The sequence below is a fragment of the Coffea arabica genome, chromosome 11e (genome assembly GCF_036785885.1).
Source record: "Coffea arabica cultivar ET-39 chromosome 11e, Coffea Arabica ET-39 HiFi, whole genome shotgun sequence".
In the NCBI taxonomy this organism is placed as follows: domain Eukaryota; kingdom Viridiplantae; phylum Streptophyta; class Magnoliopsida; order Gentianales; family Rubiaceae; genus Coffea; species Coffea arabica.
In genome coordinates, this window is record NC_092331.1 from 42,956,681 (window position 1) to 42,982,715 (window position 26,035).

The 26,035-nt window shown below is 37.5% G+C and overlaps 1 protein-coding gene across 22 annotated transcripts in view; it reads left to right on the forward strand.

Annotated features, from left to right (window-relative positions):
- Positions 1–25,307, forward strand: part of LOC113717666 (ENHANCER OF AG-4 protein 2) — a 25,849-nt gene extending 542 nt beyond the window's left edge. Inside the window, exons 2-20 of one of the 22 annotated variants that reach the window (XR_011825610.1) lie at positions 694–842; positions 985–1,061; positions 3,299–5,176; positions 5,266–5,779; positions 8,314–8,422; positions 8,718–8,830; positions 8,928–9,115; positions 10,310–11,018; positions 11,130–11,688; positions 12,964–13,059; positions 13,163–13,255; positions 13,357–13,509; positions 14,490–14,669; positions 15,630–18,656; positions 19,603–20,744; positions 21,424–22,743; positions 23,996–24,091; positions 24,194–24,250; positions 25,081–25,307. Coding sequence is in view for 3 of the 22 variants with exons in the window: in XM_027242441.2 (XP_027098242.2) it covers positions 985–1,061; positions 3,299–5,176; positions 5,266–5,779; positions 8,314–8,422; positions 8,718–8,830; positions 8,928–9,115; positions 10,310–11,018; positions 11,130–11,688; positions 12,964–13,059; positions 13,163–13,230 (4,311 nt within the window). In the remaining 19 variants the exon portion in view is untranslated. Of the gene's footprint in view, positions 1–413; positions 485–693; positions 843–984; positions 1,062–3,298; positions 5,177–5,265; positions 5,780–8,313; positions 8,423–8,717; positions 8,831–8,927; positions 9,116–10,309; positions 11,019–11,129; positions 11,689–12,963; positions 13,060–13,162; positions 13,256–13,356; positions 13,510–14,489; positions 14,753–15,629; positions 18,657–19,602; positions 20,745–21,423; positions 22,744–23,995; positions 24,104–24,193; positions 24,251–25,080 lie in introns of those variants that run through there. The other 21 variants (XR_011825606.1, XR_011825597.1, XR_011825599.1 and 18 more) reach the window with 21 other exon arrangements.
- Positions 25,308–26,035: the final 728 nt, after the last annotated feature.

The window sequence follows — 26,035 nt, forward strand, 5'->3', positions numbered from 1 at the left end:
TTTCTTTTTTGTTTTTTGAAATATTCTTTTGGTTTTGTTTGGAAGATATGGAAATCAATTTGGACTGTTATTATGACTTTTGGTGTTGTCAATTAGAGAGAATTGGGGCTGAGGTTTGCTTGTTTGCTGTGGGGTGCTTTGGTATTTACAATTGGGATATTGATCTAGGGTTAACTGGTTTTCACCTGGTGTACTTGAAATTTGTTCGGTTTAGTGGATGCATCTGAGCTAAGATTTGATTTATATGGTGGCTGCATGCAAGAAGGATATGGATTTTTTTTTTGGCTGCAAGTAGTCAAGTAGGAATTGATTTATTGATATACTTGTATGACGATTTCTATGGCAGTTACTCGTGATTTAATGCGACTTTCTATAAGACTGTAGTTCTTGAGTGACTTGGATTGATATAATAGGTTGTCGAGACTCGTGCAAGAGACGTGTAGAATGTAAAGTGTTGCTGAGTAATTTTTGAAGTCAGTGTGAGGTTAGCCACAATTGTCATTTTGGATAAGTAATTTATGGTATTGGGTGGAGGTTTTGTTCTTGATTATGGAGTGAATGATCAGATGAGTTCAATGTAGTGTTAATGCTTGTTTGGAACTTTTATTGCTGCTCTGGGCAATAATTTTAAAGTAGTAACTGAATTGGTGCTTGAATTAGTGCGGCGCTGATCATTTTCGTTTCCTTTTAAAGGTTTTGATATGACTTCTTCAAACATTTCTTGTATCAACCGATGCATTTGCGTGTCAAATCCAGTTATATCAGTTTACTATGGTGGGCAAAGAGGATTGGCTATTTTTTTTACCACTGTTCTCATTCTCATTGAGATTTAAGTTTTACAGGTGTGTTTGTCCTGGTGTTATGGATTTAGACAGAGCATTTGGTTGATGGTCTATTTTTTCCTTGTAGCTTAGTTGCTTTATAATTTTGGTATTGTTTTGGTATTTGCTAAAAGCCTTAGTATTGGGCTCTAAAATTTTCCAGATAAGCAGACCTGAAGACTGGGATCGAGCTCCTGATCCAAAAAAATATTTTGTTCAATTCTATGGTACAGAAGAAATGTAAGTGCCTTTTCATGTTATATCCTTTCATATTATTCATGTGTTACTAAAGGATTTGACTGGTTGCTTGTATCTGAAATTATGTGGTTTAGAGGCAAATGACATTTTGCTTGGAGAGATTTTGCATGTTTTTTATCAGTTTCTCACTGTACAGGCTGAGAAAAGAGATCTTACTAGGAGGTCCCAGGAATATAAGGAACACCTAAGAATAGCAATTGATGGAGAACAGTTTATTGTTGTCTGACTCTGAGCAGTGGTTACAAACAGTAAAAAATTGAGGAACTACTTAGTCATGTCTAGTTAGAATAGAGTAAACAAGTATTTGTCTAGTCAGCTATTTGTAATTGAGGGCATTTTCCGTTCATGTTACTCTCTGTCCATGCCTAAGTAAACTCCTGAGTAAGTGTTGTTGGGTGTGGTGCTATCAACTTTGGTTTGTTTCATTTCTCTTTATACAGGTTTAGGCTTGTACATAAAAGCTAAATCTTGTATAAAGTTGCTTAAATTTACCATGCATAATCTGATTGGGATTCTTGGAAGACAGAATAGCTGAATTGTCTCTTGAAAAATAGTTACATTATCAAGAACATTTATGATAGTCTTCTACTTCACAGGATGCTGAATGAGAAAAATGTCTCTTTCATGCCTGACAGAACCCACCCTAACCACCCTCCAGAGGAAGTTTCGTAGGGTGAGGTGTTATGAGTTGTGACATCCAGATCCATTTCTGTTTATACCATCTGAGCTTGTTCACAGAAGCCAAATTTTGTATTAAGTTGCTTCAGTTTACCATACAAATTTTTATTGTGGTTCTTGGAAGACAGAATAATTGAATATTGTCTCCAGAAAAATAGTTCAGCTGCTGGTAAAAGTTGGAGACGTAATATAAGAGGTATTCCTAGTGATTCTTGGATAAATACTTTTCTGGCGTTTATCTTGAAGCCTTTTAGGAGAAAGGCATGGCTGTGGTTCTCGAGGTGAAGGGAATTTGAATTGAAAGGGAAATGAGAAAAGGAGGAATGCTATTTACCTCTTTCTGGTTTGGTGCTGGAGATTGAGATTAATGTAGTAAGATATGCTAGTGACTGGAGATGCATCTTGGTCGCACTGGTTGACAGTCATGAGGGATTAAAATTTAGATTACAGCAATGAAGTTGCAACTTTTTCACATCATCATTGCTGCTTTGTAGTTAATATTCCTTGTTGAGGCCAAGTTTTGGGCATATGAACAATCTGTGACGAGCCTTTTTAAAGAAGAAGAAGACACAGGTTCTTGTTACACCTGTTGTGTGTAGTGGGACTTGGAACAGAAGAATGTATTTGGATTAATTGTCAAGTTTGAGTTTCTGCACGCTGTTTAGTATATTGGTTTTTGGCTCTCTGATGTGTTCTGTTGTGGTTGACAAATTGAGAACATGCAAAATCAATGTATGTTGGTTTTGTGGGGAGGATAGGAGATGCAAATTTAACCTTTGGGCTTATCTAATAGATTAAATTGAATAGCTCAAATGCTCTGGTTTCTTTACATCTTGGATCCCCCTGCTTCCCCCTTCCCGGGGAACTGGGTTGCTGTTTTATGTACAGTTCAGTGAAGATTATGTGTTACAGACAAGGAATTGAATGTCTGATTGTGGGCTCAAGGCAAAAAATTTTGTTTGGAAATTACTGGTATTTTGTGGGAATTTGGCTCTCTTATGCAGTAATGATGGTGTTTTTTTTTAAGCCAAAGAAATTTCCAACATGATTTTTGTTTTTTTTTTTTCATCCTTAACAAGAACCTCTATTGAACTTGCAATCTATCCTAAATTTTAATTAGTTTTGTTGGTGAGAAGATTTCTTTAATATGGTTTATTGTGGATCAAATTATCTGTCAATCTGCCTTGTCTTAGAAATGGTAGTATTTGATGTGTTTTGTGACGCTGAATTTGTGCTTGATGATAAATTTCCTTGGATTTTCTAGGATTTCTATTGCTATCTAACAAGGCTTCCTAGTTTGCCTTGTACAAATCACTGATCTGAACAGATCATTATCGGTGGAATTTGTTTTTGTGACAATTTTCTGTATTTAGGACATTATGATATGATCCATTTTTATCTTCACTGCTATCTTTGTATTTTTTACTTTTGGTGGTTGAGAGCATTCTTTCTGTATTTGCAATCATTACATGTTCTGTGCATAGCTTCTGTTGATTGGGATCAGGACAATTTATTTAGTTAACCTTTTTGGCTTTCAACAGAGCTTTTGTTGCTCCTGCGGATATTCAGGCATTTACAAGTGATTCCAAGAATAAATTGGCAGCTCGTTGCCGAGGGAAGACAGTTAAATACTTTGCACAAGCTGTGAGGGAAATTTCTGAAGAATTTGAACGGTTGCAACATCAAAGTCCAAGTGGCCTCAGAGATGATAAAAGTCCATTGGCATTTGTAACTGATGTGCATTCTGCCGATGGGGAAATAGGTGATGCTATAGAGGCTGATCTAAAGGAAGTGAGTGGGAATAAGGGAATTAATCAGCCAACAGAGGTCAGAGGCTTGGGTGACCATGGCACTGGCTCTCAGAGACAAGAGGAGATGGACCATAGGGACATAAAGTCCACCTTTGATGATGGAAATGGGGGTTTGTCTAAGAGGAGCAAGTTTTGTGATGGTCGCGCTGATTTAGTGAAAAAGGAGGTGATGTCAACATCTATTTCAAGCCGTCGTTCGCTTCATAAGGAAACTTCTTGTGAAAGGAGAGTTGAAGAGTCTTCTTCAAGGCAAATGAGTCATGGAGGGGGCTCAAAGGTTAGTGAAAACTATTCTCCTGATGCGGCAGAAGAAGGTTTGACAGCTTCATTGTCCTCAGAGCATGAGAACTATCCTGATGTTGCAGATGATTTTAGAAATGGACGCAAATCAAGGGTAGCTTCTGGAGATGAGGCTGACAAAAGAATTGGATTTGGTGGCAAGCAGTCATCTCAGAATTTGGTGAAAAGTGATGGTGGGAAAAAAGTGAAAAAATTGTTGAAAGATAATAAGAATTTTGATCTGAAGGATAAGCCTCAGACACATGTTGAAGAAAGTTCTGTTGATGAGGTTAAGTTTTCCAGCAAGAAACAAGGGCAAGGAAAACAAATTTCAAAAAGTAATGAAGTCTCAGATCCTGCCAGAAGGTCAAAATGTGATGATGTGACTGATGATTCCAAGGTGTCACTGCAAAGCAGAAAGGTTGAGGCCCAAATGAAGAATAAAAAAATGGTAGAAGTAGAGGGTAAAAGGTCTGTAGTGCTGGGGAAAGGAGAAAGTCAACTGGACATGAGAACTCTATCGAGCACTACTGATTCCAATCTTTCTGGTGATGAAGATGTTCTCCCTCCACCAAAGCGCCGTCGTCGTGCACTGGAGGCTATGTCCACCGCCTCTGCTTTGAATTTTGAAACTAGAATTGGAAGAAGTTCTGCTGTACTGAAGAACGACATGTCAAGGCGGAGAGCTGTTCGCCTATGCGATGACGATGAAGAAGAAGAGCCCAAAACTCCTGTTCATGAAGGGTCTACAAAGAAAGTCTTGGCTAATGTGCATGGACCGGTTTCTACAAAGAGAGGCGACGTACATACTTCTTTTTCTGATCAATTTAGCAAAAGAGGTTCTGGTCCACCTGAGGGTCAATCTGCTAAGAAATTGGTACTATCTGGTGATCAATTGGTTGAGCACTCGTCTCCTAATTCTCAGCAAACTGAGGAGAAGAAGCAAGGGAAAGCAACGGCTTTCCACATTTCTTTTAGTCCTGGAAAACTAGAGTCTGAGAAAGTATCTCTCAAGGAAAGTAAACAGGTTTCTGTTTCCCCTAGAAGTTCCCCTCTCTCTTTTTCTGCTGTTAAATCAGTGACAGACCTTCAAAAGTCCTATAAGCTCTCGGGTAAGGTTCCTAGCAACATGCATCAGAGAAAGGCTACGGCATCTGACCCTGGTGTGACTTCTGAGTGCATGAACTCAACAGCTAATCAGCAAAATGAAAGATGCAAGCCAGAAATTTCCGCAGACAGAAACAAAGCTACTCCAAAATCTCATCCTAAGACCAATGATGTTCCTCTTCCATTAGGAATGACGGAAAATCGTTTCTTACAGGGGGAAAGGTACTGTTGTGCTTAGGCTTTTTGAGTCCTCTATTTGAAATTTCTTGTATTCTGATCTCATTTTCATTCATTGTTATGCCAACAAACAGATCTGAAGATGGTAAAGATGACAAACTAAGTTCTTCAATTGATCAAAGATCTTCGGATTCTGTTTTGTCCATGAAACATCTTATTGCAGCTGCTCAGGCCAAAAAGAAACAAGCTCATTTGCAGAACTTCAGTGACAACCCTAATTTTCTTCTGGCACTAAACACTGATGAACCGGTGAGGACCCCTAGCCCTGCTCCTGTTGCTCAGCCTATGGGGTCCTGCAGCATGGCACCTTCAGATGTACAGGGATTTCTTCCTAAATCATCGATGATTTCTCCTCCATCTGATATATATCATGCTTCGTCAACTAATCAACATGACACTGAAGAATTTGTAGAGGGGATTAGTTCTGGGCATCGGACTGCTGGGGGTTCACTTAGTGGTGGTACTGAGGCTGCTGTTTCTCGTGATGCCTTTGAAGGAATGATAGAGACATTGTCAAGGACAAAAGACAGTATTGGACGTGCTACACGTCTTGCTATTGATTGTGCAAAGTATGGCCTTGCCAATGAGGTAGGTGTAACTTATGATTTGAACTGTTTATCATGGGGATTCTTGTGGCATCTTTACTTGTTCCCTGAAGATAGGCAAAACTACATTTTCCACTTTAGATTTTGGTATTCATAGGAAGTAGTTAAATATATTCTGAGAAAAAGCATAGTAGCTATGTGTGAGAAGTAAAGAAAACAAAATGTTGGACCCTGTGTGTTCCTGGGAATGTTACCAAATATTTGAATTATAGATCCAGGTTTTGTAGCTGACTTCCTCTTTGATGCTTTGTTTAGACAGGAATTTGACAATATAATTTCTAGAATTTTTATTAGTGAATGTGTTTTTGTTTTTATTTTTGGTACCTAAAATTGTAAAATCTCCAGATTTTTTACAGGATCTCAAGAAATATCTTTAGAAAATGTTGGTCTTTGAAATTTTTGCTTGTGTTGGTTTTCTAATTTTTTCTATTTAAGATTTTAATGTTGTGTTGAAATTCTTAAACTGAAAAGAACAACATATACTTAAATCCTTTAAGGAGAAGAACACCTGCTTTGGAACTTGTATCTTCTTTGAGGACTTTGTTTGCACTAAGATGCCTGGTGTTTTGTAGGATTCTGACTTCCTTTTCAAGCCTAACTTGTGTCTTCTCTCTTTTATGGTATACAACCAACTGGTGGTTATTGAATGCTTGAGAAAATAGAAATCATAATCAAGAGCAATAGATGACGTTGCATTACCTTATGGTAAAACTTTGGACATGATATGATTGGAGAGGCAATGTGTGAATTTCTGTTAGTATATTATGAAACCAAAAGGAAGATATAAGATGTTTTATAATGTTTACTGGTTTAGGAAGGGTAAAGGTTTATTCTAGTAGTACTCTTTTCGTAGGGCTTTTGAATTACCTACCATCTGGTCACTGTTTGTTTGGTCAAGCCTAGCAAAAATCAATCGGCCTTTGGTGGTAATGGCTGATTGGACGTTGGCCATTGTGCAAAGCAGAATTTTCACTGGTAGATCGTTGAAAAATTTGTCAAGGTTGGGCAATTTATCAGCGATTATGTGGGATATAGGTTGAATGGCACTGTAGTGCTTGTCTGGCTGTGCCTGGTGTTCTGTTCCTTTGACTGTCAGATTTTGGTTAGAGAATGCATTGGAGCCATGGCTATTTGAATGCTGCCTGGTGAGGCTGTCTCTCATTTTTGTGGGTTTAACATCTGTGAGCAGCTGCCAGATACTTCTTTGGGTGGTTGTGTTCCAATTAAGCATCTGCTTAAATACACTTAAGCACAAAAAATTGGTCTTTTCTAGTTTACCAATACAGAGCCCTAAGTACCATCAACTGCTGCAATGAAGCTGTGGAGTTTTGAACATGAAGCTTGTGGAAGAAACTAAATGCACTCATAGAGATCAAAGAAGGCTTTAGTGATATTTCACTGATCTACCTTTTCTTTTATCTTTCTAGCTAGATTAGACTTTGATTTCATGGACTGAGTTACCCTGTTAAAAAAGAGTGGTGGGATGGTAGCTACCAAATCCCTGTCGAGGTGCTTGTGGGGACTTGTGGTTGATATTGAGATTGGATGTGTAATATACGTGAAAACTGGTGTGAAGGGGTGATTTGTTTGTAAAAGGGATTTCGATGTCACTGTCAATATGGAATATAGGAGATTAGTTTTAGTGTTCAGTTCAAGAACAATGAAGAAGAAGAATATGAAGGAGGTCAAAAAGATTAGGGGAAGAGGATAAAGGGAAAAAGCATGGATATTGTTGTTTGGGTTAAATTTGGTTCATGGTGTCAATCCAACCCGATACCATTTGGGGTTGGATGCCTCCATGTGAATGGTGCTGGCATTATACGCACTTTGCAGTCATCTTTGGTTACCTTTCACTGTAGAGCTTTTAATGTCAAAAGAATTTTAGCACAAGCTGGAAATTGGTGCTTTTGATATAGCTCTCCAATTTGAGAAGAATTAATAGCCAAGTTTAATTAATTATCCTAGCAGTCTCTATGTAAAACAATGATAAAAGTATTTCTTGCAAATTACATCGAAATTTTAATGCCCACCAAAAGCATTTCCATAGGAATACTGCTGAATAACATAATTAATTACTTTTGAAAGAACTGGTGATAAAAGTACTTTTCACTAAGCCATTGCAATCCCAAATGGGGCCTAACTAGTTGGTGCATCCTGTCATGCAACTTTCTGCTTACAAGTACTTTCAATTAAATAGTTTCTACTTTTTTAGGGTAAATAGTTTCAATTAAATAGTTTCAACTGTCTGCTTACAACTGTCTGTTCATGGACCATGATTTTCTGATCCTCTTCTTCCCATTCGGGTATGCTGAAATTTAAATGTCTCAGAGGCTGACCAATTGTAAAATGATTCACAGAAAAATGTGGATGGTTCATGAACTGGCAACATGAGTCCCTTATCAGTGTTGTTAGATGCTAAAAGATTGAATTCTAACATTTGAATCTCGCATTGTGGTTGAGTTCTGTAATTGCAGGTGCTTAGATTGATTGTTAATGTTTACTTCCCGTGTCATACAGGTGGTTGAACTTCTCATTCGGAAATTGGAGAGCGAGTCAAGTTTTCATCGGAAAGTGGACCTGTTTTTCCTTGTGGATTCAATAACTCAATGCTCTCATAGTCATAAAGGTAGGAATGTGTGGAAAATACATTAAAATCTATCTGTCTTGCCCTTGTGGGGCATCATTTGAGATTGCTTCTTTCTCTTTGGAATCTTGTTTTCCACTGCTATTTCAGCTCTACTTTGTATTATTCTTGTATTTATATTTATCTATAGTTTCTAGTTGGCTCTGGTTTTTTCTGATATTTATATTCTTGTGTGAGGATCCAATGGTCATGCTAATGTTTTCTTCATCCTGTCTCATGTATTCTGCACTGATTGTATTGGATGACCATTTTGGTCTTCCTTGCTATATTTCCACAGGCATTGCAGGAGCTTCTTACATACCTGCTGTTCAAGCAGCACTGCCTCGTCTCTTAGTTGCTGCTGCACCACCTGGACCCGGTGCTCGTGAAAATCGTCGTCAGTGTCTAAAGGTAATTACATTTAGGTCTTCATGTAATTGTACATATCTGCAAGAGAGCCTTCCAAGCTTGCAGAATGTTTGAGTTAACCTCAATAAATCTCTTGTAGGTTCTGCGGTTGTGGCTTGAGAGGAAAATTTTGCCTGATTCTCTTCTGCGACGTTATATGGAAGATATTGGAGTAGTAAGCGATGATACATCTTCTGGGCTGTCCCTTAGACGTCCATCCCGAGCTGAGCGGGCTATAGATGATCCTATTAGGGAAATGGAAGGCATGCTGGTTGATGAGTATGGGAGGTCTGGTTCATGCTCAGCATTTCTTTTTGACTGAATTTCTCCATCAATTTACTGTCCCCTATCAACTTGCATTTGCTATTTAATTCACGTGGTTGAGCTATATGAGCTGCCTTGGTTTCACAAAATTTTGTCTATATCCTTTAAAGAGCGACTTGCTGGGAGGATATGGTTGCTGCCAGAAATTGGTTGTTTTAACAGTCATCATGTTATATCATAGTATTTTCATGTTGTCAGATAATTTTTGTGGTGCTCATTGTTCAAAATAGGGAAATGTGATGTTAGTGTCCAGGTCTTAACTAATTCCTTGTTTCATTTCTGTTTCCTTATTTCTCAAAATCAACATGTCTTGACAATCTTTATTTGTTTGGACAAACCAGATAGAGCTTTTCCTGAAGGGGGCTAGTTGGGCTAGATTTAGAGTTGCTAATGAAAGCTTGTTATTTGCGTGTTGAGGGTGGTTGTAATACATGATTGCTTGGTTGTTAAAGTTATCTAGGTTTATACTGGGTATAGATCTTGTGGCAGGAAACCTTTAGATTCTTTTGTGTGTCGTTTCCATAGTTTGTCTAACCTGTTTGTGTTGCTTTTTTAAATCAAAGAGTGAAAACTAAACTCATCTTCCACAAATTATATGTGCAAGTTTGTATTGTGCACTGCTGCATTATAGTCTTAGTGAATTGTTCCCTCGAACAAGGGAGAAAATGGGATATGGAGGTGTTATTATGATGTAACAGCCACCAAGTAGAGCTTCGCCAGTAGGGTTTGGTTGTTGTATCCCCGTATTTTGATGTTTTTTCAGTTCCTCGTTGTTCTGTGATTTTTAATGTTCTGCCCTTTCTTGGATATCTAAACTGAAATCTCTCTATTCCCAGTACCAGTGGTATCCCATGGGATGTCCTTTATGTAATATTGATCATTAATATTGGCAGGAGTATACATGCTCTGTTGATAAACTCAATTTCCAACTTTTGTATTGGGATTATCCAATCACCTTTTTCACAGTTTTTGAAGAATATGTTGAATGTTGCTTGGATACAGATGTATGTGTTGCTTGCATTCTGCTTGGTCTCTTCTTTTGGCTATGAATTGAAAGTTGAATATGATTCTTTCTTTTGATAGATCCTAAGTTTTTAATTGTATTTTCTGTTCTGATATCTGTCTAACCTTTTTTTTTTTTTGGTTTTTCCTCCCTAGCAATGCTACATATCAGTTGTCTGGATTTTTCTCATCTCATGTCTTCGAAGAAGAAGAGGAAGAGGAGGAAACTCACCATACTGCGGTCCAGGAAGCTGCAGATTTATCACCTCCGCAACGTACCCCTGCCGCAGGAGATTTTGACAATTATAATTTCACTCCAAATGAGAAACGTCACCACATCTTAGAGGATGTCGATGGTGAACTTGAAATGGAAGATGTTTCTGGACACCAGAAGGATGAAAGATCACCAATGACTGGTGATACCTTGGGGACTGATCCAAGTAATGTAACTTCCGTCAAGATTGGCGAATCAACTCTAAGCATACCTTTTGAATTGCCTCCTCTTCCTGAGGGTTCTCCACCTCTGCCTCTAGATTCTCCTCCAGCAACCCCACCTTTGCCATCTTCACTGCCTCCGTCACCTCTGCAGCCTCCAATGCCACCTGCAATGCCCTTGTCTCCGGCTCCGGCTCCGGCTCCGGCTCCAGCTCCAGCTCCAGCTCCTCCACCACCGCCCCTCTTGCAGCCACATGCAATTCTGCCGTCTATTGGTCTTCCTCCCCCAGTATTGCCTCAACCATCTTTACCACCTCAGCCTTCAATGGCCTCTCAACATGTAAACCTGCTTCCATCTTCAAATTTAGCCTCATCGGTGGCAGCATATCAAAATGGTCCTGTGCTACCGGAAATTGGTGGAAACCCTGGTGTAAGACTTCCAGCTTTCCTTTTCTTCATATTCTCACTGCTACTCGTCTACCAGGATTATGTGATAGTGTGGTTTGTAAATTTTTACTATTGTTATTTTTGTATCTAACAGGTGAACCCTCTTACAAAAGTGGCTGGAAATGCTTCTCACGGACCTCCTGTTGATGCATCTGTGAGAAATGAAATGTTTGCTCAACAGGGACCTAGCTTTGTGCCAATTGGTGTAGGAACCACACAAGAACCCTCTCGATATAGTTCAACTAGGTCTTTGGAATATGGGCATAGTAACATGTATGCAAATTCACTAGCTTCTCAACCCAATATGCAATTCCAGCCTGGAAATGTGCCTTTCACTCAAAGGCCTTTGCCTCCAAACCCCCCACCTCAAGGTACACCAAGTCATTTCTCATATCCAGTGCCCACAATCCGGCATCATTCTCCCGCTGTTCAGCATCATCCTCCTCCGATTCAGAATCCCTTGCCTCCTGTGCAGCATCCTCCACCTCACTCCTATACTCTGCAATATTCTGTGCCTAATTTTGCTGATGGATCAAGGCATTTTTCTGTTGATGAACAATGGAGGATGAGACCTAGTGACTTGAACTCTGATCAGCGTGGTGTGTGGATGCATGGAGTGAGATCATGTTCGGGTCCAGCTTATACCCAGGATGGTGCGTATGCTTCATTTATAATATAACATTTCAAAGTCAAAAGCTTACAACTTTATTTGTCGTATAATAATATTAAATTGGCAACGTAACATATTTTTGACGTTGGAGTGTTAATGCATAAAGCTTTGCCTAGATTGGCCTGGTTATTTAGTTGCTCTAAAGAGTGGTGTCTACCTCAAACTGTTGTTTATATATTCATTCTGCTGCTTTGATGTATCACAGAACTTATATATTCATTTAGCTCATATGTTGCATTTAACGATATTGGTGGTGGAGGAAAGTAGAGATGGTCCAAGTTGCTGTTTCAATGTCATCGATGATGAGGCAAATATTACTTGGTTTTGGTGTTTCACACTTTTAATCTGTGGACTATTATATTCCTGCTGTACTCTAGCAAATGTTTTGATAATCTGTTTTTGGAAACCCTAGTGCGAAAAGATAACGGCCTTTATTGTGTTAGTTTGGATTGATTGGAAAGAGGTGAGTGTTTATGGCTTCAGGTCCAAGACCATTGCATTTTTTCAGGTTTTGTTGTACTATTTTCTGTCTTTCTTTATTGAAGGTATGTTTGATTCATATTAGGAATCCTCAGTGAACTGGTTTTGGACATTTGGTTCCCTGATTGCCCTTGCTATATAGACAATTGTTGCTTGTGAAGTTGAAAGGTTTCTTGAAATGTAAGAATCTTGATATATTGGTTCTCTTGAAATCTGATCAGAAGGCAATATCCGTACTTTCTGGAGCTGCGTTTTTGGCTAAAAGTTTGGTTCAAGGCTCCATTTATAACTAAGACTTGCGATGACGAAGAGGGATATTTTGAGGCTGAATGATTTAGGATATCAGTTTTGCTTTATGTTTGTTCTCATTGGAGCTTGTTCAATCAAGTTTGCGAATTCTATTTCTTGTAATGCAACATTAAATCCAAAATGTTTTTTCACTGAAAAAGATGAAACCCCAAAACAAAGTGATTATTGAAGCCAAAAGGGTCTCTGAGATGGTTTAAAGCATCTAAAATTGTAGTGGTTAATCTTCACCAGAAAATTGATGCGTATAAAATTTGGCACCATCTTTTGTGAATTTAACAAGTTTTGGAATGTAAAAATTTGTTCGAATGTTGGAAGGTGACAGTTTAACTGTATGCAATGGTTTTTAGAAACAACAATGTGGACTCCTCCACATTGGTGTCATATTTGAACTCTTTTTGGCAGAGTAGATCAGGTTCTTGTCTTGTACTTTGCAATGGCAGGATAATTCTGATAATCTTCCATGTGACAGGTTATCCTATGCCACCTCCAGAGAAGCCCTCTGTTGGTGCTGCTAGTTTTCAACCACCAGTCCTGAACACATATCCAAGTGGTACTTCAGTCCCAGGTGATTTTTTATGTGATAAGCATTTGTACCAACCAAGGGTTTAAACGAGTCCCTGGAATCTTCTGTTCCCAGAGGTTTGAGTTTGTCGTATGTATTTTTGCAGGTCATGGTGTAAATAACATAATTCCTGGCAGACCAGATATGTCTGCGTTCAGTTGGAGGCCTGCTTAAAAGTGGAGAGTCCTTTAGCTCCGTGGTTTGTTTTGCTCTTTCATGTTTTACAGAATTTAGTAGAATTGCAGCTGCTTCGCCTCTCTAGACTCCTCAATATTTACGGATTTCTGTTTTCATTTTAAGGATATTCTAGGTTCTCTTTCATCCAAGGTGATATCTCTGCACGTCCATTGTCATTGGAGTAAGCAGTAATAGTAGTTAAAAGCAAGAGAACAAGTCACTTAAGGGAGAGGCGCAGTGATGCACTAATCTTGCACTTATTTTAATCTAATCGAAGTGAGTGCGATATATTACATGCAGCCAAAGGACAAAAAGCAGTGCTTTTGAATTGTTTTGGTTTCTAGGATTGTCTATTTTCTGCTTTGACAATTGGATCTCTGTTTACTGTCCATTTGGACCACTAGATGAATATAATTCAGTTGAGTGGGAGATTCTACTTGTCAAAAACATGAATAAAAAAATAATTGAATGAAAATATGGGGAGGTGCGCAAGATGGTACGATCTCTAACTTAATCCTGTATGTCATCTTAAACAACAACTCAAACACAAATAAATTGATCAATATGTGACCAAGACCAGATCCCTCTCTCTCGCGTCCCTTCATAGCTGTGCCCTGTGTTCTGTTCTTCTTTCCTTCTCCTTTGGACTCTTGCCTTTCTTCCATTCACATTTTCTCTGGAAACTTGGCTTGAAGTACTTCTGGCATACTCCTTTTCTCCTCCTCTTTTTCCTCATTGTCTCCAACCTAAACTGTTTTGCTGTTTCTCAGTTTTTGTTCATTGCTTCATTTCCATTCACCCAAAAAAAAAGAAAGAAAGAAAGCATTTGTTGAGTGTGATATTCAATGTGCTGGATTTAGCAGAGAGTCATTGAGATTTAACTAGCTATGTTTAGCTGCAGGTTTGAAACTAATTTTCAGCCAAGTGGTCGATGTTAAGAAACTGAAGATGAAGATTGAAATTTTACCTAACAACGCTGTGTGTTGAAGCTGAATTCTGTCAAATTTTTTGTTCTTTGTACAATAAGGATGAAAGGCGATCTACATAAAGCATGCACTTTTGCTTAGAAAATCATGCATTTTACTCTTAAGCCTGGGAAGTCCCTTGTGCTTAGTGCAATTGTGCCTTAAACTACTCTTGCCCGGTCCATCTTGTATGTTAGCCCCACCTACTTCTCATTTGCAACATTTTTAATGTTTGAGCTCATGGTCCCTCATCCTTTGGTTTCTAAAGTTAGATTTTGTCATCTTTTTCAGGCTGTGGGAGATCATTGATACTGGATTTTTCGGGGAAACTCACCACCCAATGCTTATCTGTAACTTGCGAATTGGATCACAGCAAAATGAATGTGTTCAGAAATTTTGATGACCCTTAACAGGATTGTGTATATTGTAATTTTCCTGACAAAAGCATCCTGCAAACATATGCTTCGAATTGTAAGCCATTTTACTCTGTAGACTAAGTCTTGTAATTATTCCAAATTCATATAGGAATGAACTTAGACACTGACTTTTAACCATTTCTGGTATTTTTTACTCAAGACTCTTCTTCCCATCCCCATTTCATTCTATCTTCGTACTTCATGTCCTTTCTGATTGCTTGCCTGTTATTGATGCCAAATTATGAATAAAAAATGTATGAATCGTAAGTGGTCTGTGTAAGCACATGCTTTCAGTTGAATAGTTAGTTTTTTGTTTGTTTAATTTTACTTTTTCCTTCAGTTAGATCTGGAAATTGTGCTTCTACTATCTCCATGTCCTGCGCCCCAGATTTTCTAATAACCGATCTTTCCCTACTCAACTAGTCTTCTTGATCTTATCTGGTATTATTCTGTGTATAAAGCCTTTGCATGGGAACCCTGAGGTCCAAGGCCCATGCAAGACTAGTAGTAGACAAAATTAGTTATATCCATCTTGTTGACAAATTCATCTTTGAAGCAATATATGTTTCCTTATTACCATTCACTTTGATCCTGAGAAAGGAAGGAAGGGGGGGGGGGTAGTTGACATAGATGCAGGTTTCTACATGTTCATTGAATTGTTGCTTTTTATAGCTCAAGGTATGTATGGTTTTTATGCTTATTGGAGGCTATACACCAGTGAAAAACTGAGACAAAAGTTAGCTACACTGTCCTTTTCTGTCTCGCTTGAACATACTTTTATTCATTGTTTTGGAATGGTTCGATTTGTTATTCACATTTTTGCCTTGGTAAGACTGAGGAGAAAAATGGAGTCTTCAAGTTGTTTAGTTTGATTCTGGAATGCAAGTGTATCCACACTTTGTTCTGATTTTAATGTCCTTGGATGCTTGTTATTTCGGATAAACTTTCGTGAAATTTATATATACTTAGAAAGCAGAAAGTCAATCAAATTCTGATCTTAGCTAGTGGTGATCAGGGTTCTTGTCTTCACTTACACCCTCGGCTTAATTGGATGAAGTTCATTCTTCTTGTGGAATAAAGTGAAAAAAGTCATGCTGCTAGACATACTGAATTTGCTCAAGGTTTTTCTCTTCGCTGGAAATTTCAAATTTTTTTATATAATTGGTTCTTGGCTTCCCAATTTACAATTGTTTTGAAATTCTTAACTGTTTTTCTATTGATATAGCTGATTCCTTCTTTTTTCTTCCCCATAATTTTTAAAAGTTATTTTGAAAGCGAAATAAAATTTTCACTAATTGTTTCTTCGATGAGAAAAATGGGAGGAAGATCGGTGATGATGTAACTAATGCTAGAATACGTGAACTAAATGCTGGTACCCTAGTTGTTTTTTAAAAGAAGTGCATCTTCTTTTAGGAGCATATAAATCTTCTATTGATCTAGATTGGCATGCTTCTAATTTGAGCCCCAATTGACTGTATATGTGCATCTTCACAGCATGGCTTACATGCATGATGATAATAGAACAAATCTTTGTCTACTCATGGGAGTATGGCCTTTGAGTAGTCTTTTGGTTTTGGATGCATCATGTGTTTGAGAGAGACAGTATGGGAAACCGAAAGTGGAACTGGTGTATCTGCTAGATTTTTTTTTTTTTTTTTTAATAATTTCATTTCGTTTCAAAGTCCAGTCAGAATCTCCCTTCTATCCTTCAATAAAAATTATAGTTACTGTAAAATGAGTTTCTTCATTACAGTGCTGAGATATTGAGAGTTTTATGGTATTTGGTAGTTCAAGTTAGTTGCTCGATTATTGGGCATGATTATAACCTTAGATTTTATGCATTCGGTTTCTTCCTTTTTTCCCCTTTCTGGGTATAAGATCATCCTTTCAGGAGTTGAATAGAGTTATGTAAAATCCCAATTCTTTGCAGTAGGATACAAGAGTGACCTGAGGCTGTTGTTCCTGCTGGTGGTACGAGTGTTTGAGGTATTGAGATGGAGTAACTCCATATTTGGTGATGCGTCAAGTGGTGGGAGAATGTGGATGGAGATAAAAAAAAACTTTGGGAACCATATGTGTCCATGTGTGTCAGATAAGAGAGTTTATGTGTTTCTTTGTGTGGAAGCAATTAAGTACTAGGCCCTTCTCATGAAGGGCATGTTGTGATGGTTGTGGTGACCATATAATCATATGATAGTTGTAGAAGTTCATATATATCATGCTGGATTAATCTCTTCCTACATTTAGGCTTGCTTTGAGGTAACAATCGAGTTAACTCTTTTTCCAATTTTCATGCTTGTGGTATAGAATCTCATTTGGTTTTGCGGTACATTGACTTAAATTATGAGTACCTGTCAGATTACATGAAACAGAGGAACAATGTCATTTTTCCAACCATGGATCAAATGGGTGTAACCTCATGTTATACTGAAATTAGAAAAGAAAACCTGAAGAAATAGGGGGTGGTGATGCGTACAATTTGAATATTTGATGTTCTATTGTAGTTATGAAAGAGCTATAAAGAAGTTGAGGCAAGAGGGAGAAGCCTAATAGCTGGTGCTATTAGAGATAGTTAAATTCTGTGGCCTACATCAATAAATGCCAACAATTTAAAATATATGCATAAATGCAATTGAAAACTTTCCAGAATTGCTGTATGTACATCTATGATTCCAATTAAAGTATACTTACATTAAAAAGAAATGTAAAATATGTAATATGCTAATACTCTTTTTATCCTAATATGGTAGTACATATGCTATAACATTTTTTGCATGGTGGTCCCTTGTGCTCCTCAATTTTGAGCTGTAACCTTTGCTTTTTGATACAAGGTGTTGTCTGGTAAGGTAGGACACTAATTTGGGGTAAAAAGTTTCAGTAATAATCTTTGACATTGACACGTGTATACAAAAGACATGCCTATAATGTAGAAACAGAATGTAGCCAATTTATGAGGAGATGGGAGATTTGTTGGCATATGAATTAGTACAGCTACCACATTGTGGTACAACCACACCGTTCTAGCAAAATAGTCAACGTGTCTGGTTTTTATAGAACATCTGCATCCATTTGTGTGCATCAAGAGTTGGAACACGTTATATGTACCTTTACACCTCATCTAACAGGTGCATATCGTGCTTCACTACAAAATTTACCAATTGAACTCTTGCAGGTAGTTTAAATAGTTAGTACCAGCTGTAAAATAATTTGGATATTGTGTTCACACTCAGACTGCTCAATGCACCTGACTTTTACCTTGAAGATAGCAAGATTAGTCTTTCTGCTCGTATCATGTAGGACATAGCAAGTACCTGCGGCTTGTGGATATTGATTTTCCGTGTGCATCTGTAAGCAACATGATTAGATTGCTAAACCATAATATTTAGAGAGAGAGAGAGAGAGGTACAGTATGTTGTGGTAGATTTGATGTAAAGCAGGCGGCTAAAGTTGGAAACAAATTGATTGTTTATGATTGTTGGGTAAAGGCAGGAAGAGGGTGTAACTATATTTGAATTGATTGTGATTATCAGGGAAAGGAAGAAAGGGTGTTAACTATATTTGGCTGGATGCTTGTAATCTAAGAGAATGCCTGAAATTTGAGATTTCGGCCATCATTGAGAGAGTAATTTTGGAGCAACCTATACATGCCTTGTGAGGTTACAAGAAATTTGATAATCAAAGAAAGGAATCCACATAAGGACAATGACAGGTAGTTATTTGCATAGGATCAAAACTGTGTGACGTTATAGTTATCTATATTACTGTACATATATAACCATGTACATTTGTTCATTTGTTTGACTGAATTTTGTATTGACTTTTCTGCTCTTCAGGTGACCAGTTTGGTATCCTGGACCATGAGTATTCTTGTTTTTGGTTTGTCTAATCCTGCACCACATATGAAACTGCTACATTTTTCTTCTAACATTAAATAACATGCAGTATTTTGGAGTTTGGAGGAACCATACTACATGACACTGGACATGTTGTGTCAGTTGTTTTTCCCTTTATTTACCTCCAAGTGTTTGATGCAAGGGTCGAGGTACTTTTCTTGAGAAGGATTTACTCCTGATTTCTTATTTGCTAGAACATACATGATAACTTTGATCCCATATATTGTTTTATGTATGAAGCAGGGGCGGATTTACACTGGGGGCACTGGCCCCCGCTGCCCCCCTTAAATTTCTATAATACATATAAAAATTTGATATAATTTCGAGTGTGCCCCGTAGTTTTGTGTATTTATTGATTTATATGCTCCTAAAGTTGTCTTTAATTTTACCTGTTGCTACAGCTACCGTAGAAAAGGCTTTTTCAGTTATAAATATAGTGAAAAATTGGTTACGAAATAGAATAGAAGACACTTGGATGAATGATTGTTTAATTACTTTTATTGAGAAAAATATATTTCGTGAAATTCAAAATGAAAAGGTTGTAAACCATTATCAAAATATGAAACCTCATCATGAGCAATTGTAAATGGTTTAGTTTGTTTTTTGAAATAAAATTATTATTACATTAATAATTTTGAGTTTGTCTTTTTATGTTTTTCATGGAATATATGCATCATTTGTACTTGGTGGTGAATATTTTTTTCTTAAAAAACTAGAAAGAGAGTAGTAAAAAATTTTAGAGTTATTTTTGCCCCCACTGAAAATTTTTTTTTGGCTCTGCCACTGGTATGAAGAGAGGGACATAGTGCTAATGACAACAGCCTTTGGGACCTTTCAACATAATGACTCAGTGTTTATTAACCGGAGTTTCAAGTTTAAGCTATACTGAGAACAGTGAATGCATGTTACATTTTATGGATGTACCTGAGCTTTATACGCCATCTATAGCGTGCTATGTTCTTTTAATTAGAAAATCTCTCTCCTTAGGTAACTATGCTACATATACGTTGTTTGTCATGTTTTTAACTGGCTTAGGTGTCATTTTGACTGGAGTTCATGGCTAAATTATCTTGTATCCGCTTCTACTCATCTCAGAGGCTTTGAAAATCCTTAGGCTGTTGGACAGTAATTGTTCACTCTATGCTGGTAATCTGCATCAGATTTGCTTTTATTGTGCAATTGCTTTTTCCCCAGAGCAAGTTAAAGATGGTGATCAGCACGAGCGTGATTGTCAAGTTAAAGGTAATGATTTGCTTTTATTCTGCAAGTTGAAAGGTAGTGACCAGCACATGAGTGCATTTAGGATGGTACTGGTACTCCTGCAAATAAAGGGATTTTTGGATAGTTGCCATGTAAGATTGCCAGAATATATGGACTGTTGAGATACCATTCGAAAACCTGGAGATATATATGGAATGGTAAATGATAAAAGCTTCTTAAGGAGTTATAGGAAAGCAGAAAATAAATAGTTTTTTTGGTTTAATTAAATAATTAAAAATAATATAAAAAATAATAATATATAAAAAATAAATATTTCTTGAAAAGAGTTTTTGTGTCAAGGGAACTAATCAGCCAACAGAGTTCAGAAGCTTTGAATGTCCATGCTTCTGGGGGTGGCTGTCAGAGACAAGGGGAGACATAATATAAGGACTAAAGCCTTAGATGATGGAGTTCCAGTTTGTCTAAGAGGAATAAGTTTTCTGATGATCATGCTAATTTAGTAAAGGAGGCAATATGAGCATCTAGTTCAAGCAGTTGTTCCTTCTATGTGGAAGGTTCATGTGAAAGGATAGTTGAAGAGTGTTCTTCAAGGCAAATAAGTTGTGGATGGGGTTCAAAGACTGGTAAAAATATCGTCCTCATTCTGCAGAAGATCTCACAAATGGAGATGCAGACCGATGGTAGCTGCTGGATCCAAGAGCAAACATGAGAACTTGTATTAGGTTCATAATAGTAGTGGCTGAGCTCCAATGTCCTCGCCATGTCATGACTCTCGGGCAATGTTGATCTTTCTGTGTCAAACTCAGCAATCTCGAGATGATGCTGAGAAAAGAATTGCTTATGGTAGTAACCATTCATCCCAAAATGTTGATTTTTTTTTAATCTATTTCTCAAAATCAACATGTCATTGTCAATCGGTATAATATTTGGACAAAGCAGATGTGGCTTTTCCTGAAGGGGCTAGATATAGAGTTGCATGATTGCGTGGTGGTCAAGATCTTCTCAGTTTGCTCTAGGTATAGATCTTGTAGCTGGAAACCTTTAGATTTTAGCTTGTCCTTTCCATAGTTTGTCTAATCTGTCTGTCTTAGCATAGTTAATAAAGCGAAAACCAAACTTTTCTTCAACAAATTTATGTGTGCAAGTTAGGATTGTGCACTGCCGTGGAAGTCTTAGTGAATTGTTTCCTTGGAAAAGGTAGAAAATGGGAGATGGACATGCTATTATGTTGTAACAGCCACCCAGTAGAGCTTTGCCAATGGGATTTGGTCGCTGTGTCTCTGTATTTTAATATGTACTTGATTCTTCATTGTTCCATGATTCGTATAATCAGCCGTTTCTTTGATATCCAAACTGCAATCTTTTTATCTCCTTTGCAATGCTATTGACATTTTCTGGGATGTCCTTTTGGTAATATTGAGCATTAATGTTTGCACAGTATACATATTCTGTATATAAACTCACTTTCCTACTCGTGTATCTGGATTAGTCTGATCAACTTTTTCACAGTTCCTGAAGAAAATGTTTTTGTTATTGCTTAGATACAGGTAGATATGTCTTGCTTGCTTTCTGCTTGTCTCTTATCTTTGTCATAAACTCAAAATTAAATATGATTCTTTTCCTTGTTAGATCATTAAATTTTATTTGTATTTTGTTGTTCTAATAACTCTTGAACATTTTTTCTTTTCCCCCCAGCAATGCTACATTTCTGTTGCCTTGCTTTTTCCCAACTCGTGTCTTTCAAGAAGAAGAGGAATAGGAAATCAATCGTCCTGCATTCAAGGAAGCTGCTGATTTATCATATCCACAGCATACCCCTGGTGCAGGAGATTTTGACAATTTCTATTCCCTCCAAATGAGAAATGCCACATCTTAGAGGATGTAGATGGTCAGCTTGAAATGGGATGTGTCTGAACACCAAAAGGATCAAAGATCATCAATGACTGGTGATGCCTCGGGGACTGATCCTAGTAATGCAAGTTTGGTCAAGATAGTCAAATCAACTCTAAGCATCCCTTTTGAATTGCCTACTGTTCCTGGGGCATTTCCTCCACAGCCTGTAGATTCTCCTGCAACCCCACCTTTGACATCCTTACTGCCTCTTGTCATCACTGCAGCCTCCACTCTCCCATTGTCTCGAGCTCCACATCCTCCGTCGCCAGCCCTATTGGAGCCACGTGCAATTCTGTCCTCCTCAAGTTTTGCCTCAACCATATCTACCATCGCTGCCGTCAATGGCGTCTCAACATTTAACCTGCATCCGTGTTCAATTTTAGCCTTATCGGTGGTGGCATATCAAAATGGTCCTGTGTTAACTGAAATTGGTGGAAACCCAAGTATAAGGGTTGAGACTTTCCTTCCCTTCATACTCTAATTGCTGCTCATCCACCAGGGTTATGGGACAGCATGGATGTAAATTTTTTTTTATTTATTTATTTATTAACAGGGAAACCCTCTTACAGAATTGGTTGGAAATGCTTTTCATGGATCTCTTATTGACGAAATGTTTGCTCAGCAGGCACCTTTTGTGCCAATTGGTGTAGAAAGCTCACAAGAATGCTTTTGATATTATTGAACAAGGTCTTTGGAATATGCAATTCCAACAAGGTCTTTGGAATATGCTCTTGATATTATTGAACAAGGTCTTTGGATATGATAAGGTGTGCAAATTTACTAGCTGCTGAACCCAATATGCAATTCCAGTCTGGAAATCTGCCTTTCGCTCAAAGGCCTTTGCCACCATGCCTCCAACCTCAATGTACACCAATTCATTTATCCTGTCCACAGTCCATAATCCAGCGACTTTCTCCTGCAGCTCAGTTTCATCATCTTCCAGTTCAGAATCCTCTGCCTGTTATGCAGCAACCTCCACCTCCTAATTTTGCTGGTGGACCAAGGCAATTTTCTGTTGATGAACAATGGAGGAGGATGAGCTTATTGACTTTAATTCTGATCATCGTGGTGTGTGGATGCATGGAGTGAGATTGTGTTCAGGTCCAGCTTATGCCCAGGATGGTGTGTATATATCATTTGTCATATAACATTTCAATGTGGAAAGTTTACAAGTTAATTTATCTTGTATTATTTTATATTAGCAAGCTAATATGTTATGTTGTTGGAGTAATTTTGATGCATAATGCTTACCTAGCTTTGGCTGGCTATATGATTGTTCTAAAGACCCATATCTACTAAGTAGACGTGGTCTGAGTTTCTGTTTCAGCATCAATAGACAGAGATAATGAGCCAAAAATTACTTGGGTTTGCATTTCGCAGCTTTAATGTCAGACTATTATTTATCTGCAGTACTAGCAAATGTTTTGGTTCTGTGTTTGGAAATGATAGGATAACCCTAATGCGAAAAGATAACAGCCTTTATTGTGTTATTTTGCTTGGATGTTAAAAAGGTGACTCTTGTTTGGCTTTCGGTCAAGACTATTACATGTTTTTCAGGTTTTGTTGAACTGTTTTCTGTGATTCTTTTCTTTTCTTTTTTTTTTAATCAAAGTTATATTTCAATTGGTATTAGGAATCCTCATTGAACTGATTTCAGGACATTTGTTCCCTCGATTCTTCAGCCCTAGTTGTATGAAGTTATAAACAATCGTTGCTTACCATGAAGTTGATTTATTGGTTTTCTTGAAGTATGATTAGAAAGCAATATATGTCCTTTTTGGAGCAGCATTTTAGGCTAAAATTTGTATTTGAAGACAACCATTTATAACTAAGATTTGCAATGACAAAGAAGGATATTTTGAGGATGAATGATTAGTATCATTTAGGGAAACTATCAATTTTGCTCTATGTTTCTTCATTGCAGTTCGTTTGATCAACTTTTTCAATTCTATATCCTGTAAATGCAACATAACATTAAAAAATGAAAAAATAAAAAACCAAAAAGAGAAAAATAAAAAACAGGTCATTTGTGTTGGGTGTTGTCTTGTCACTGAAAATTTTGGAAGTCCAAAACAGAGTGATAATTGAACCCAAAAGAGTCACTCTGGTGGTTGATCTTCAGTAGAAACTTGGTATGTGTGAAGTTTGGGAGTTTGAACTTAATCTTTTAGGAATTCAACAAGTATTTGTAAGCTGAAAAATTACTCAATGTTGGAAGGTGACAGTTCAACTATGTACAGTGGTCTATAGAAATAACAATGTGGACTCTTTCACATTGGTGTCAGAATAAAACCCTTTTTCAGCAGAGTAGATCACGTTCTTGTGTCTTACTCTGTATTGATGTGGATAATTCTGATAGCCTTTCATGTGGCAGTTTATCCTACACCACCTCCTGAGAAGCCCTGTATTGGTACTGCTAATTTTCAACCATTGCTCCTGAGCAGGTATCCAGGCGGTACTTCAGGACCAGGTGATTTTTGAGGTTTGATAAGGATTTTCTGACCAAGGGTATACATGAGTCCCTAAATCTTGCATTCTCAGTGGTTTGATTTTGTATTATGTATTTTTGCAGGTTGTGCTAATGGCTTGATTCCTGCTGGCCATTTTTGTCTGCATTCAAAGTCCTTTGGTGAGTTTTGCTCTTTCATGTTTTGCAGAATCTTGTGGACTTGCAGCTGCTTCACCTTTCTAGATTTCTCAATATTTGAGGGATTTTTATGTTCATTTTTAAGGATAGTAAGCGAAATGGTATTGATAGTGGTTAAAAGTGAGAGAAGGGGTCACATATGCAAGAGATGCAGTGATGTGCAAACCTTACACATCTTTTTCTAATCGAAGTGAATGCAAAATATCAACCACAGTCAAAGCACGAAAATCTGTGCTTTTAAATTATGTTGGTTTTCATTGTTGTCTATTCTCTGTTTTGATCATTGGATCTCATTTTACTTTCCATTTTGACCACTGGATAAATATACTTCTTTGAGATGCTAGATGTCAAAAACATGACAAAAAAAAAAATCTATTCGGTGAAAATATGTTGATCTCTTTTACTTTCCATGTCAGTGCACCGATTTTCGCAAAAAATTCATTATTTTTTAAGGAACTGTGAGATTTAACTAGCTGTAACTATCTGCAAGGATGAAAATTGATATTTTACCTCATCAGGCTGTGTGCTGAAGCTGAATTCGCTCTAATATCCTTTTCTTTTTGTCAATAAAGAATGAACTGTGATTTACATCAAGATATGCTTTGTTTGAAAAATCATGCAATTTATGCTTAAGCCGAGGAGGTCCCTTGCATATAGTGCACTTTCTGCCTTGAACTACTTTCGCGGATATTTGCCTGGTCCTATCTTGTACGTTTGCCTGAGCTACTTTTGACTCTACAACATTTGTAATGTCTGAGCTCATGCTCCCACATCCTTTGATTTTTAAGGTTGAATTTTGTCATCTTTCTCAGGCTGTGGGAGATCATTGAAGCTGGATTTTTCGCGGATATTCACCACCCAATGCTTATCCAACATGCCAATTGGTTGTTGACAAAATGAATGTTTTAATGATCCTCAACGGGATTCTGTATAATAATTTTTCTGACAAAAGCAAAATATATGGTTTGAAATGTTAGCAATTTTGATCAAGTCTTGTAATTATTCGAAATTCATTAAACATTGCTGGCACTTTTCACAATTCTTCTCCACTTTGTCATTTCACTCTATCTTCGTACTTGGTTTCCGTTTCGATTGCTTGCCAGGTATTGATGCCAAATTATGAATAAGAAAAATATGGATTGTAAGTAATATGCGTATCCACATGTTTTCAGTATGATGGATGGATAGTATTTTGTTTGTCTAATTTCTTACTCCCTTTAGTTATATCTAAAAATACACAATTTCTATTGATCTCCTTACCCTCTGCCCCACTGTTTCTAATGACTGATCTTTTTACTACCCCACTAATCTTGATCTTCGTTTGATCAAGAAACTATACAAAGGCTTGCATGGTACCCCTGAGGTCTCATCTTTTTCTTGCGAAAGCTCAGATGTTAGCTACTATGTTTCTTTTTGCCCGTATGCTCGCTTGAGGTAACAGTTTAGGAAATGTTTTTGCACATTTATGCTTGTGGTGCGGAGTCCGATTGCTTTAACGATGCATTTACTTGCAATACAAAGCCTGGCAGATTACACGAAACAGAGGAACAATGTCAAATGTCATTGTTCAACCCATGGATCAAATTGATGATGACGTTCTTATATATTGAAATAAGAAAATAGTAGTATTAGATGTTGTTCTATTACAGTTGTAGTGACATTGTTTGGGGCAAAAAGAAAAGCTGTGGGCGCAGAGAGGAAGAATCTTATAGTTGGTGCAATGCGCTGTAGTTGAATTCAATGGTCTGCATCAAAAAATTCCAAGAA